The following is a 13,908-nucleotide window of genomic DNA, read 5'->3' on the forward strand; positions in this document are numbered from 1 at the left end:
TGATTAATGATAACTATAAGACTGGTGGCAACAGGGTGGCTTGGTGGGAGACCTCCCTCCGTGGCCATATGGTGCAGGGATACATCTGAGTGGGCCGGGGCAGGGGAACAGCACATCCGGATGACTGGCTGAACAAGAACGTGGGGAAGTGTCTGGGCGGGGTAATTGGAAGCTTTTCAGGAGATCGAAGAAGTAACAGGAGACTTGAATGCGTGAGTTGAGTCTGGAGAAGGGAGTGCTGCAGGGGAAAGTACATGGGGAGGTCAGGGGTGGGTGATGGAACTGTGGAGGTGTTGGGTGCTGCTTGCTGGGAACGAGGAGTGACTTAGCGATTTCAATGGGGGGTGCAGCACGGAGGAGTCCTCTGGGCAGTCGGTGACATATAAGAACAAGATGTCAACATCTGTGACTTGATGTAGAGAGGGGGATGGGCCTACCTGGGAAATGTTGGCAAAGATTAATATAGACATGGTGTTGTTGACTTTGTTCGTGCTGAACAGTTATGTACCAGTGAAAACAATTTCTTTTTTTAAAGTACTACCGCTGGCTCGGTAAAAAAGAACTGAGGTAACTGCCACTTACTGGGCATGGTGGGTTACTTGTGGGATGTGAGCCCTTAAAGGCACACTCTTTTCATATCTGCAGAGTTGCAGCCTAAAAGTGTACATTGTCCTATTCCTTCTTCATCTTTTTCCTTTAAATTTACACAACTAATTCACGAATCTCCATATTAATCATAACCTGGATACAGCAATCAGGGGAGTGGGGCCTGCAACCTAAAAGACCAATCAAGAGTTTTGTGATGCCAGAAAGAAGGGACTACTTGGCATCCAAGAGTTTTGGAACATAGGGAGCGTTTGGAAATATAGTTAATTCATGTCTTCATAATGATTTCAAGGCAGGTTTTATGGGGGCGGTCTGTTAACAATGCAGAGACTCTCAAATCGAAATAATGAAGGGAATAAAGCCATATGGTAATGGGGTATTCTCATGGCCTCGCCACTGTGGTCCAGATCATATGATGGCAACTGAAGGAGACCTAACTTGGCAGCATTGCCATACGTAAAATCTTGCAACTCCGTGTCACCTTATACATTGCTTTTTAGGGTTTTGCACTCACAAATGCGAGACCCATTGCATTGCAAATGCTTGTTAAATCTGAGCTGCAGAATCAATTTCTGAAGAAAGATGGAAAAAGCAATAATAAAAGCAAAGCGTTCCATAAACACTGGTAAAACACTGTTTCAGTTGTTTTTTATGGCGCTAAAATGAGTAACCACTGAAAAGCACTGTTTTGTTGAGGTATTGAAATCACTGGAAAACACTGAAAAAACACCACCATAATTTCCCAAAAATAGAAACTGAACACACAAAAGCCCAATTATGTGGTTTGGAGTTAAATTATGGGGTGTGGATTGGAAATGTGTGAAGCTGAAGGGAGTTGCATGGAACTGTGAGTATAGCTTCGCGTTTTAGGTGAGGGAAAAACAAATAGGTAGGAGCTAAACATCAGATCTGTGTGTTTTAAAAAAAGGAAAGAGTTGGAGCATTAGCATTGTAAATGTAAATGTCTCTTACTTACGTGTTATGGATTGGAGTGGATGTTTGTGGTGTGTACCAATTATGTGTGTTGGATTGGACTTGTTAGTTGTGTTATTGTGTGGTGTGAATTTGTGTAATGGAATTATGAGGTATGGTGTGCAGTTGTATTATGTGGATAGTAATGATCTTTTTTTGAGTGTATCTGAACTGTAAATATGTGGAATGGTATTTTGTGTTGTGGAGTGTTATGTAGTGGAGTTTAAAGAAGGCATTATGTACAATTGATGACTCTATTAAAAAAAGAATTAACAAAAAATGTCTTCAAGTTTTTTTTGTCCTTCCAATGCCGGCAACCTCCTCCTGTATGTTGTAATGCTTGTTTGCTATAGCTTTTTTTGTTATGAGTGGAGGGAAATAAATAATAGGAGGGTGGAGATTAAGAAAGTGTACCTGAATTACAACACAAGCAGTGGACAGATACTAGGAAATAATCAACATATGCCAGATTCCGAGGGCACACTGAGGTGATGCTGAGTAATGCTGAAGTGGTGTGCTGGTGCAGTTGTGATGCTCAGGTGATGCTGAATGATACTCAGGTGGTGCTGAGTGATTCTGAGGTAGTGGTGTGCTGGTGTGGAGGTGATACTGAGGTGATACTGAGTGTTACTGAGGTGTTACTGAGGTGGTGCTGAGTGATGCTGAGGTGGTGCTGAGTGATGCTGAGGTGGTGCTGAGTGACGCTGTGGCGCAGAGGTAGTGGTCCTGCACTGGTGCTAAGGTGGTGTTGAGTGATGCTGAGTTGGTGCTGTGTTGAGGTGATGCTCTGCAAAAGCTGAGGTGGTGCTGCATGGGTGCTGAGTTGCTGCTGAGGTAGGGCTGTCTTGGTGGTCCACTGATGCGGAAATGGTGATGTACTGATGTTTATGTAGTGCTGCACTGGTGCTGAAGTGGTGCTGCGCTTATGCTGAGTTGGTGGTGAATTGATGAGGAGGTGATGCTGAGGTGATGATGAGGTGGTGCTGAGTAATGCTGAGGTGCTAGTTCATGCTAAGGTGGTGGTGCTACACTGGTGCTCAGGTGCTGTTGAGCTGGTTCTCAAGTGATGCTGAGTGATGTTGAGTGATGTTGAGTTGGTGCTGTGCTAATGTGATGCTGCGCTTATGTTGAAGCGGTGCTACATTGGTGCGGACTTGCTGCTGAGGTGGGGCTGTCTTGGTGCTGAGCTGGTGGTGGTGCACTGATGTGGAGATGGTGCTGTGCTAATGCTGAGGTGGTGCTGCGCTGGTACTGAGATGGTGCTGAGTCATGCTGAGGTAGAGCAGAGTCATGCTGAGGTGGTGCTGCTGCACTGGTGCTCAGGTGGTACTGAGCTGGTACTCAGTTGGTGCTAAGTGATGCTGATGTGGTTTTGTGCTGAGGTGGTGAAGCACTGATGTCGATATGGTGCTGAGCTAATGAGGAGGTGGTGCTGAAGTGGTGCTGCCCTAATGCTGAGTTGGTGATGCACTGATGCGGAGGTTGTGCTATGTTGATGCTGATGTGGTACTGAGTGACACTGAGGTGGTGCTGAGTGCTGCTGAGGTGGTGCTGAGTGATTCTGTGGTGGTGCTGAGTGATGTTGAGTGCTGTTGAGTTGTGCTGAGGTGATGGTGCTGCGCTGGTGCTGAGGTGGTGCTCTGCGATGCTGAGTTGGTGCTGTGTTGAGGTGATGCTGTGCTGATGCGGAGGTGGTGTTGCGCTGATGCTGAAGTGGTGCTGCGTGGGTCCTGAGTTGCTGCTGAGGTGATGCTGCACTGGTGGTGGTGCACTGATGCGGAGTTTGTGCAGTGCTAATGCTGAGATGGTGCTGTGCTGATGCTGATGTGTTGCTGCGCTGGTGCGGAGTTGATGGTGCACTGAGGAGGTACTGCTGTGCTGATGCTGAGATGGTGCTGCACTGATTCTGCAGGTGCTGATGCACTGATGCTGAGTTGGTGCTGCACTGGTGGGGGCTCACTGATGTGGAGCTGGTGCTGTACTGATACTGAGGTGGTGCTGAGTGATGCTGTGTTGGTGCCGAGTGATGCTGGGTTGGTGGTGCTCCATTGGTTCAGAGGTGGTGCTGAGCTGGTGCTCAAATGGTGCTGACTGATTTTGAGTTGGTGATGTGCTGAGGTGGTAGGGCTCTGATGCTGAAGTGGTGCTACATTGGTGCTGAGTAGCTACTGAGGTGAGGCTGCGTTGGTGGTGGTGCACTGATGCTGAGATAGTGCTGTGTTAAAGCTGAGACGGTGCAGTGTTGTTAATGTGGTGCTGTGCTGGTGCTGAGGTGGTGGTGTACTGATGAGGAGGTAGTGCTGTGGTGGTGCTGAGGTGATGTTGAGGTAAGGCTGAGTGATGCGGATTCCCTCACTACCACCACCCTTTAACAGTGTCCCTTAAGGCTCCATAACCACTAACATTCAGATGCATTTAATTAGTTATCTCATACTAGTGAAGGGGGTCAGAGCACTTTGCATAACACACAAATTACACAGAGACAATCAATCATACGTGTATAAATTAGCATAAAGGAAATGTTACATAAAACGGTGAACTACAGGGTGTAAGAGTCACAAGTCATGCATATTGGTAGGCAGCATTGCTAAAGAGTGCTTGGGCCCCAGAAGCACAAACTCAGAATTGAAAACAGAACACCATAGTTGGGGGTTCTCTAAAATAAAAAAAATCGATTTCTACCCAGATTAACCCTTTTTGCAACATTAATATCTGCTCTAATCTATACTTTGCAGTGCATGCAGTTCTTTGATGACAGTTATAAATTCACTGCTCTATGTTAGGATTTTAACTTATAAGATGCGTGTAACAGAAAAGCAGTAAACCACTGACCTATTTACATTGTATGCACTTTGTGATCTGTATGGTACACTTTCTTTGCAGTTGGCATATTAACCCTCTGCACTACCTTGCAATGAGTCAAAACTACTTCCACTAGACAACTGCAGATCGCTCCAGCAAGAACATTAATAACCAGAGTTATCTTGACTTTTTATTGCCTGGAAATTGCTATAGGCCAGGAACCTGTCAGCAAGTGCTTTCAAAAGCAAAATAAACTCGGAAACATTGCCCCTCTGAAGTCAGTATCCAGTGTGATCGCACCACCCTTGTGCCAGCTGTGTGTCCTTGTTCTGCATTTATTTAATGTAGTACATTCAAATGCACATTTTACAGGGGACATTCTTCCAGAAGGAAGCATTTTGACCTCAGCACTAAACCGATGAGGAGAGACTTCGAACTCCTCAGCCAGCAGCCAAGCAAAGGTCCTGGAGGGGAGGAAAGAACACAAGCAGCATGCATATTAAAGTATAATTTGAAGCGTTGATTTAATAGAACTGAAAATGTGCTGTTTTTAAGTAGTGGTTTAACATTTTACAGGATTTAGAGCTGCAGTAGATAGAATGCATGGATGGCTGTTGCTTGCTTCAGAGCTGATATCAATGCAGGGAAAGGACAACAGGAAGGACAAGATGAAGAGAGCCAGGGCGGTTTCAAGGGACCCGTTAAAGAGGCAATCCATGCCAGTTCTTGCCCTCTGGGGCCCAGAGCTCCTATTGCAGTGTTTTTGTCCCTGTTTCTGGAGGAAATTAAACGAGGCAGACTGAAAACCACAGTAATCAATTTCTTGCATTCCAAGCCAGCCTGGGAGCTGCGTTTGGGAAGAAGATAAAAGAATACCAGCCACATAGAAGGAACTGGGAGAGTGAATTCTGCAATAAAATGTAAGCAGCTATGCCTGGGCTCCCACAGTGTAACACGAGGTTGAAAACATAATAAAACAGTCCCCGCATGAGTAGATCAACAGAACAAAGCGTAATGATATTTTACTAAGTTCCTGCTCCTTGAAGGAAAAAGGTGGAACAAAGAGGCAGGACTAGCCACTAGTAAGCAAGGATTTTTAAAGGACATTGGAACAAACAAATGAGAAGCAAGGAATGGCATTTGGCTCACCGAAATATATGTATACTAAAATATACAAGAGGTCGTACGCTTATGCTCGACCTAAAAATGGTCCATTAAAGGGATGATGGATGGAAGAGTGGATGTAAGGGTAAAAGGATGCATGTATAAATGGGTGGAAGAGTGGAAATTCTCTTCTAGGGAGGGTAAGGCTTATTTGCTTTACTCAAATGGTGCAATTAGACGTATGAAAGGAAGAGGGGCTATTTTACTTTTTAACTATTCCTTTGCAGACAAGGGTGAAAACTATGTCAGGATGTAAACTGTAATTATTGCTAGCCTTCAAAGCAGTACTGGATTCTTTCAAAAAGATGCAACCGGTTCGGTAAGTAAACTGGAAGTAAAAAAAGTGCTAGCTTTTGTATGTGCACCGTCTTTGTGAGTTGGATAATGTATGTAGGGTATTTTAAAAGGTGCTTGTCTTCAGGAAAACACATAAAATGGGATTATGATCAATAGTTTACCTTTTGTTAACTCTGTGTCCTCTTTGTAACTCGCTGCTTTTACAGATGTATTTTCAGGATCTGTCCTCACTCTGGAGTTTGAGGACATCTGGGCTGAGGTTAAATGACCTGCATCAGTACTCTGTACCACACAATCTTTACCATGCCTCATTTCAGGAACACAAATATCAGTCACGTTCGCTGCTATGGTAAAGTAGGTTTGCCTATTGCGAGCACAAGCACTGGCTAACCGTCCATCTGCAAAATAAGAAACAAATATGACATCCTCCAGCTATAATAATAAACACAACACACCGACGCATGGAACATATGTTACACTGTCATGCACAGTCTATATTATTGTGTATTACAAAAATCAACACAAATGTTTTTATCTGAGCGCTGCACGAGATGGTATTAAAAAGATGAAGCATGTTAATTCACCACCGTGCTATCTGTGAAAGCACACGGATACAGACTGATTACTCATGCACGTGTGAGGATGGAATAATGGAAACAATTTCGATTAGCTGACAGAATGTAATTGTATAACATTTTTGTGGAACATGTGTTGCCCATGTATAAATATAAGTTTTTACTACAGTTCCAAATAATTTGTCATATAGTTGTTTAACAACACAAAAAATAAGCATTATGAATGTAATAGATTTGATCTTTTCAACATGACTTTCTGATACCTGGCCATCGGCAAAGACTCATCCATTGTAAGTCTACACTAACTTGTTCATAAGAATACAAAGTACAGCTGTGCCCAGCTCATCATGGTATATACGGGGTTGTGCCCAGCTCATCATAGTATATATGGGGTTGTGCCAAGCTCATCATGATATACACAGGGTTGTGCCCAGCTCATCCTAATATACACGGGTTTGTGCCTAGCTCATCATGGTACACAGGGCTGTGCCCAGCTCATCATGGTATATACGAGGTTGTGCCCAGCTCATCATGGTATACACAGGGTTGTGCCCAGCTCATCATGATATACACAGGGTTGTGCCCAGCACATCATGGTACAAAGGGTTGTGCCCAGCTTATCATGGTACATACAGGGTTGTGCCCAGATAATAATGGTATATATGGGGTTGTGCCCAGCTCATCATGGTATATACAGGGTTGTGCCCAGCTCATCATGGTACACAGTGCTGTGCCTAGCTCATCATGGTGTATACAGGGTTGTGCCCAGCTCATCATGATATACACAGGGTTGTACCCAGATCATCTTTCCTAATATACACAGGGTTGTGCCTAGCTCATCATGGTACACAGGGCTGTGCCCAGCTCATCATGGTATATACAGGGTTGTGCCCAGCTCATCATAATATACATGAGGTTGTGCCCAGCACATCATGGTACACAGGGCTGTGCCCAGCTCATCATGGTATATACGGGGTTTTGCCTAGCTCATCTTGGTATATACGGGGTTGTGCCCAGCTTATCATGATATACACAGTACAGTGCCCTGCTCATCATGGTACACAGGTCTGTGCCCAGCTCATCATGGTATATACAGGGTTGTGCCCAGCTCATTATGGTATATACAGGGTTGTGACCAGCTCATCCTGGTACACACGGTTTGTGCCCAGCTCATCATGGTATATACAGGGTTGTGCCTAGGTCATCCTAATATAAACAGGATTGTGCATCGCCCATCATGGTACACAGGGCTGTGCCCAGCTCATCGTGGTAATTACGGGGTTGTGCCTAGCTCATCATGGTATATACAGGGTTGTGCCCAGCTCATCACGGAATACATGGGGCTGTGCCCTGATCATCAGCATACACACAGGCCTGAGTTTTGTTCACTGTACACTCAACCTGCCCAACACACATGAACACAAAACGTCCTTGCCTTCTGAAATGCACAGACTGGAAATCAAGATATAAATGTTTTAAGAATGTGTGGATGTACTCTTTAAATTACCTCGAATGTATTTTCTTGTTGTATATTTTACGGTCATCGTGATCAGTTGTGATCACAAACAGCGCGGAGAGGGTCATCAGTTTTGCGGGTGAACAGGAATTGGAACGAACTCCCCATCAGAGGTTAACATTCATTTATTGCTCCTTACGAGTAAGGTTTGCAATCGTTCAATGAACAATCAATCAATCATGAAATTTGTAAAGCGCACCACATATCCGTGAGGGTTTCAAGGCACTGGGAGGGGGGGGGGGTGGGGGTGAGCTGCTGCTGTTGGTCGAAGAGCCAGGTCTTGATTTGTCTCCTGAAGGTCAGCAGGTCTTCGGTTTGTCGCAGGTAGAAGGGGAGGGTGTTCCAGGTCTTGGCGGCGTGATGGGAGAAGGTTCTGCCTCCGGAAGTAGTTCTAAGGATGCGTGGGACCGTGGCCAGGGCGTGGTCAGCGGAGCGGAGTTTCCTGTTGGGTACGTAGAAGGAGAGTCGACTGTTGAGATAGGCTAGGCCGGTTTTGTGGAGTGCCTTGTGTGCGTGGATCAAAATCTTGAAGGAGATTCTTTTGTCGACGGGGAGCCAGTGCAGGTTCCTCAGGATTGGGAGGGGGGGGGGGGTGATGTGGTCGCGGCATGGGACGTCGAGGATCAGGCATGCAGAGGCGTTCTGGATTTTCTGTAGTCTGTTGATGAGCTTGGATGAGGCTCCGGCGTAGAGAGCGTTTCCGTAGTTAAGTCTGTTGCTGACTAGGGCCTGGGTGACGGTTTTCCTCGTGTTTGTCGGGATCCATCTGTAGATCTTGCGGAGCATGCGTAGGGTGTTGAAACAGGTGGAGGAGACTGCGTTGACTTGTTTGGTCATGGAGAGTTTCGAGTCGAGGATGCCTCCCAGGTTGCGTGCGTGGTCGGTGGGGGCCGGGGGGGACCCCAGTGACGTGGGCCACCAAGAGTCGTCCCAAGTGGAGGGGTTATATCCGCGGATGAGGATTTCCGTCTTGTCTGTGTTCAGTTTGAGGCGGCTGTCCTCCATCCAGTCTGCGACGGCCTTCATTCCCTGGTGGAGGTTGGATTTGGTGGTGAGGGGGTCCTTGGTGAGGGAGAGGATCAGCTGGGTGTCGTCGGCGTAGGAGATTATGTTGACGGCGTGCTGTCGGGCGATGCGCGCTAGTGGTGCCATGTAGACGTTCAACAGCGTCGGGCTGAGGGAAGATCCTCGAGGGACGCCGCAGATGATCTCGCAGGCATTGGATCGGAACGGGGGGAGGCGTACTCTCTGAGTTCTGCCAGAGAGGAAGGAGGTGGTCCAGTCCAGGGCCCTGTCTCGGATCCTTGCGTTGTGGAGGCACGTGCGTAGTGTGCGGTGGCAGACGGTGTCGAAGGCGGCGGAGAGGTCCAGGAGGATGAGGGCCGCCATCTCGCCGTTGTCTAGCAACATCCTGATGTCGTCTGTGGCGGCGATGAGGGCGGTCTCGGTGCTGTGGTTGCTGCGGAATCCTGATTGGGACGGGTCCAGGATGTTGTTGTCTTCGAGGTGATGGGTGAGCTGGGTGTTTACGATCTTCTCGATGACCTTTGCTGGGAACGGAAGCAGGGAGATGGGTCGGAAGTTCTTGAGGTCGCTCGGATCCGCCTTGGGTTTCTTCAGTAGTGCGTTGATCTCTGCGTGCTTCCAGTTCTCAGGGAAGGTGGCGGTCTCGAAGGAGAGGTTGATGATTTTGTGCAGGTGGGGTGCGATGGAATTGCTGGCTTTGTTACATTATGAACAGTGGTTTATAATCACTACAGTAATGGCGAACACTGTGGAAGCCATAGCTTTAGCAGAAAGATCAGTAGTCTAATCCAATTCCAAACAATAGCTGTGGTCAATTGTTTCCTAAAAGAGGCTCACAACTGAATTAAAAATAGAATAACGACAGTTAAAAGTAACTTTCGAGCATAAGTTGGGTGTTCAGTAGTGACACTTTTGCCCTCATTGCAGGTGGAAACTAAGTTCTGGGAGGTGACATCGGACCAGAAATTACTGATACCAGCGATATATACAAGTTATCCCTCAACACGCCCTTTCTGAAGTTGGAATATTATGAGAGCATCGGTATTACCGGCTGGATTTTTACACATAATGCCTTAACTCTTTGAGTTTTCCGGACGCTTGTTCACCTTCTTTAAGCAGGCGGGTTATTGGTTGGAATTACCACAATACTTCTAATTGCCATTTCTTTAAAAAAACTCTAGAGTTGTTGGCTTGAATGGGAATTACAGTCACCACGTAACAAAAGCCTTCTGATTTATCGTGTTGTGCTTTTTCTTACTGTTTTTTTACATATCACTGCACAGATAATTTTAACGTGTAATTACAAACTTGTTCTTTTAACCAATAAACAACTCAAGGTTGTAAAGTCAATCTCATTGAGCCTGTAATTTGTTTGCATATATTTAAGGACAGTGTTAACACAATATATATCCCCCCTCTTCTTCAACAGGTTACAAAATAAAACAAGTATTGGCCAATATGTCTGGCTTTAAAGGAATGCTGTATGGTAATGTAATGCATTACAAGTAGACATAGCATGGGGATTGATATGTATTTGTGTGGGCGTGTAGAATAATATTGATGTAGGTTAAAGGTCTTATTACTTTTGCACTGTCAAGCCTTTATAGCTTTACGTCATGTGTGTGCCCCTAAAAATTCAAGCTCAGGTAGCTGTACAAATAAACCAAATGATCATAACTATATGGAGGGTGAACACATTTTTATGGAAGCTTACAATTTCTGCCCAATCAAACATGAACTCCTGGCTCCCAACATGTGGGCGGAGCAAAAGCTCTTCTCCTTGTGATTCTCACACATTTGTCTGGCGACGGCTGCACTGTCAAGCCAGATCATAAACAAGAGGGCATCAAATATCTATCAAATTTCCCCTCTACAATATGCACATGAAACCACTACCAGAGGTAGCAACATTTTTGATCTTATCTGTTTCAATTTTATGAACAACACAGAGATAATACTTCAACTTGAAAACCCCAAAGAACTAGAAAAATCAAAAACTGCCTCCAAGTCGTAGACCAATAGATGACATAGAACTATCTTAAACGAAATGCATTGAAAAATGAAATGCTCATCTTTTAATCTTTTAGAACAAACCAGGTTCACAATGAAAACTATCAAAAGAAATATGAAATTGAAAACTATCAAAAGAAATATGAAATTCTGCAATCACGATGGCCTCTGCCTTTTATATGAATGCCCAAGGAGAACCAACTTCACAGCACCTTTCTCCATCTTGCATTTCCACAACCGTTTCAAGCAACATCACTCATCCTCTTAAACATTTAATTATAAAAACATGCTCTATCAAGGGATTCCACCATGAAATATGCTACATTTCTATAGAATTCGAAAGTCCGCCACAAGATTTTCATTCAAACTACTGGGAATCAATCACAAGGTAGTAAACGGTAATGGTCTAGAATTCCTCCAGACAAATAAACAACCACATATCTCTTAACCCAGGCATTTACATTCAAGACTAATACCGAGACCAATCATTCTGCTTTACTAAAAGCAAACGGTCTGTAGCACTTGCTTCTCCGTACAGACTGACAAATTAAATTTACATCCCTCTGGATTTGAGAATTATTGTTAAGAACAGGCTGCTTGTCACCAAACCAACAAGTCCGATACAATAGCCTGTAAAAATAAAACGGCAATATAGAACAAGAATGAGCAAATATCCAACCTCCCCTGAATGCCCTGCCCCTTAATCTATGCCTCAAAATGCATGTCCTCATTCTACCTCCACACAAAGCTGCAGGCTTTCTGGTTTATTTTGTATACTTTCTTGTGTAAACGCCCACATCTCAACCCATAGCCCATAACCCTGTTTCATTAATGTTGATGATTACTTGCCTTCTCTTTATCAATAATCTAATCGTCCTCTACCCTATCTATTCAGCTCAATAACACCTTCACAATCTCCTCCCCTACACAGCAAACAAGTCTTACTCCATCTAACCCCACACTGGGGTAATATATGGAAGGAATTCTTTTCGGAACACAAATCTTATCCAGCTAATTAAAAATCACTACATTACCCACTAATCATAGCTCCTGGAAGTGCGCTACTTCCCATAAAGCTCCTCAATGCCTCTTTATGCGTAGTAAGCCCAATACAATGCAATAGGCACAGATTCCGGGGAATGGACCGACAGTGCTCGTGTTAACCAAGAGTTCCCTTTTAAAATGTATTTGAGAGTGAAAGATTATGTTTTAAATATAGTAATACAATTATTTATCTAGGTGTTTAAATATAATACGCTTATATCGAATACAGATAACTGGATTGGTGTAACATTAAATAAACTTCAAAGTAAATGTTCAATGTTGATAGAATTCTCTTTCAGCAGAATTAATTTGTAAAAAAAAAAAAAAAAGATGAAATCTAAGAGAGTGTAAAGAAGGTATATTCTGCAGATTAAATCCAGGCATGCCGTCAGAGATCCCACAGTGCACCCAGCAGCTCCTCTGGTGTTTCCTCATTGGCTCTCCCACACAGCCACTATCATTACTGTGAGGAAATGGCTTTTTGCACATTCACTCCCACTTTTTACCGCACTTTTTGACCATTAGATCACCCACAATTGCCATAAACTAACATATTGATAAGTCCATAATATATGGTACCAGGGGTACCCAGGGCCTGTAAATTATACGTCCCTCATGTACTGCAGCCCTGACTGTGCCACCAGAAGTGTGGCAAAGTAAAGCATGTTTCCCAGTCTGTCACTGCAGACTGGTAGAGCAGGTTTAAACCGCTAACTCGACTTTGGAATTTAAAGTTATGGCAAAGCCCAAACCTTCCTTTTTAATATATTTAAATCATCCCTAAGGCAAGCCTAACAAGCCCAACAAGCCCTAAGGCAGGGCGTGGTATACTAAAAAGAAGGACATATATTTTTACATGTCCAGCCCTAAGGCAGGGCGTGGTATATTAAAAAGAAGTACATGTATTTTTACATATCCTACAGTAAAAAAAAAAACATTGTAATTTTTACTGTAGAAAGGCTAACAGCCCTGTTGGTGAGTATGAGTCACTCGCTGACCACTCAGCAGGGCTAACTTTCGAATGGGATTACTAAGGGTTTGATTTAGATCTCGGCGGGCGGGTTACTCCGTTGTAACGGCCACGGATATCCCATACACTGAAATATAAATCCCATAGGATATAATGGGATTTATATTTCAGTGGAGGGGATATCCGTCACTGTTGTGACAAAGTAACCTGTCTGCTGAGATCTAAATCAGGTCATAAATTTGGTTCTTCAAAGTATCAAAAGAGTCAGTGCATTAAACCTGACTCGATGCTAAAGCCGAATTTAATGACAGTAGTTTACAAAGTGTGACTTTAGAAAGTTGACACTTTGTTGCTCAAAGTTTCCAGTTGCCATTTATGGTTGCGCACAGGAAGTTGCATTAAAGATAGCCTTCTACCCTCGTGAGGAGAGGGGAGTGTGAATCTCAGAAAGGGAAGCAAAAGATCTCCAGAGGGAAGAGGTGTTATCTACCCCTGGCAGTATGGCTAGAGTTGGTGTGAGCCCAAAAGGCGAGCTTCATAGGGCAAGACTTCTTTGAAGGGCAAATGGTAGTCACACACCAGAGGGGCTGCTCTTTTGTTTTAGAAGACTAGGCTGGCACTTCGGGTAGAGAGGAAGAAGCTATGGTCAAACTGGTTTTTGAGAGGGCATGTAGCCCACAGGTAGCCACACCTCTGGGTCGGGCTACGGAGCTCCACACACCAAGAAAAGGATTCTGCCATGTTGGGAGTGGGAAGAACAGTGCATTCTGAACTAGCTAAATGCCACACTTTGCAGGAAGTTATCATCAGGTGGAAGGGACCCATTAGGCCATTGGCTTGTTAATCGCCACATCCCCCAGGCTCATAGTGGAAATTACTACAATTACCACTACTAAAATCCACCACTATTCCCACTACCACTTCTG

The 13,908-nt window shown here is 44.6% G+C and overlaps 1 protein-coding gene across 1 annotated transcript in view; it reads right to left on the bottom strand.

Annotated features, from left to right (window-relative positions):
• Nucleotides 1-13,908, bottom strand: part of LRRC49 (leucine rich repeat containing 49) — an 862,677-nt gene that overhangs the window by 571,037 nt on the left and 277,732 nt on the right. Inside the window, exon 4 of the mRNA XM_085644059.1 lies at nt 6,003-6,239. Coding sequence (XP_085500185.1) covers nt 6,003-6,239 — 237 coding nt within the window. The remainder of the gene's footprint in view (nt 1-6,002; nt 6,240-13,908) is intronic.

The sequence above is a fragment of the Triturus cristatus genome, chromosome 3_1 (assembly GCF_964204655.1).
Source record: "Triturus cristatus chromosome 3_1, aTriCri1.1, whole genome shotgun sequence".
In the NCBI taxonomy this organism is placed as follows: Eukaryota; Metazoa; Chordata; class Amphibia; order Caudata; family Salamandridae; genus Triturus; species Triturus cristatus.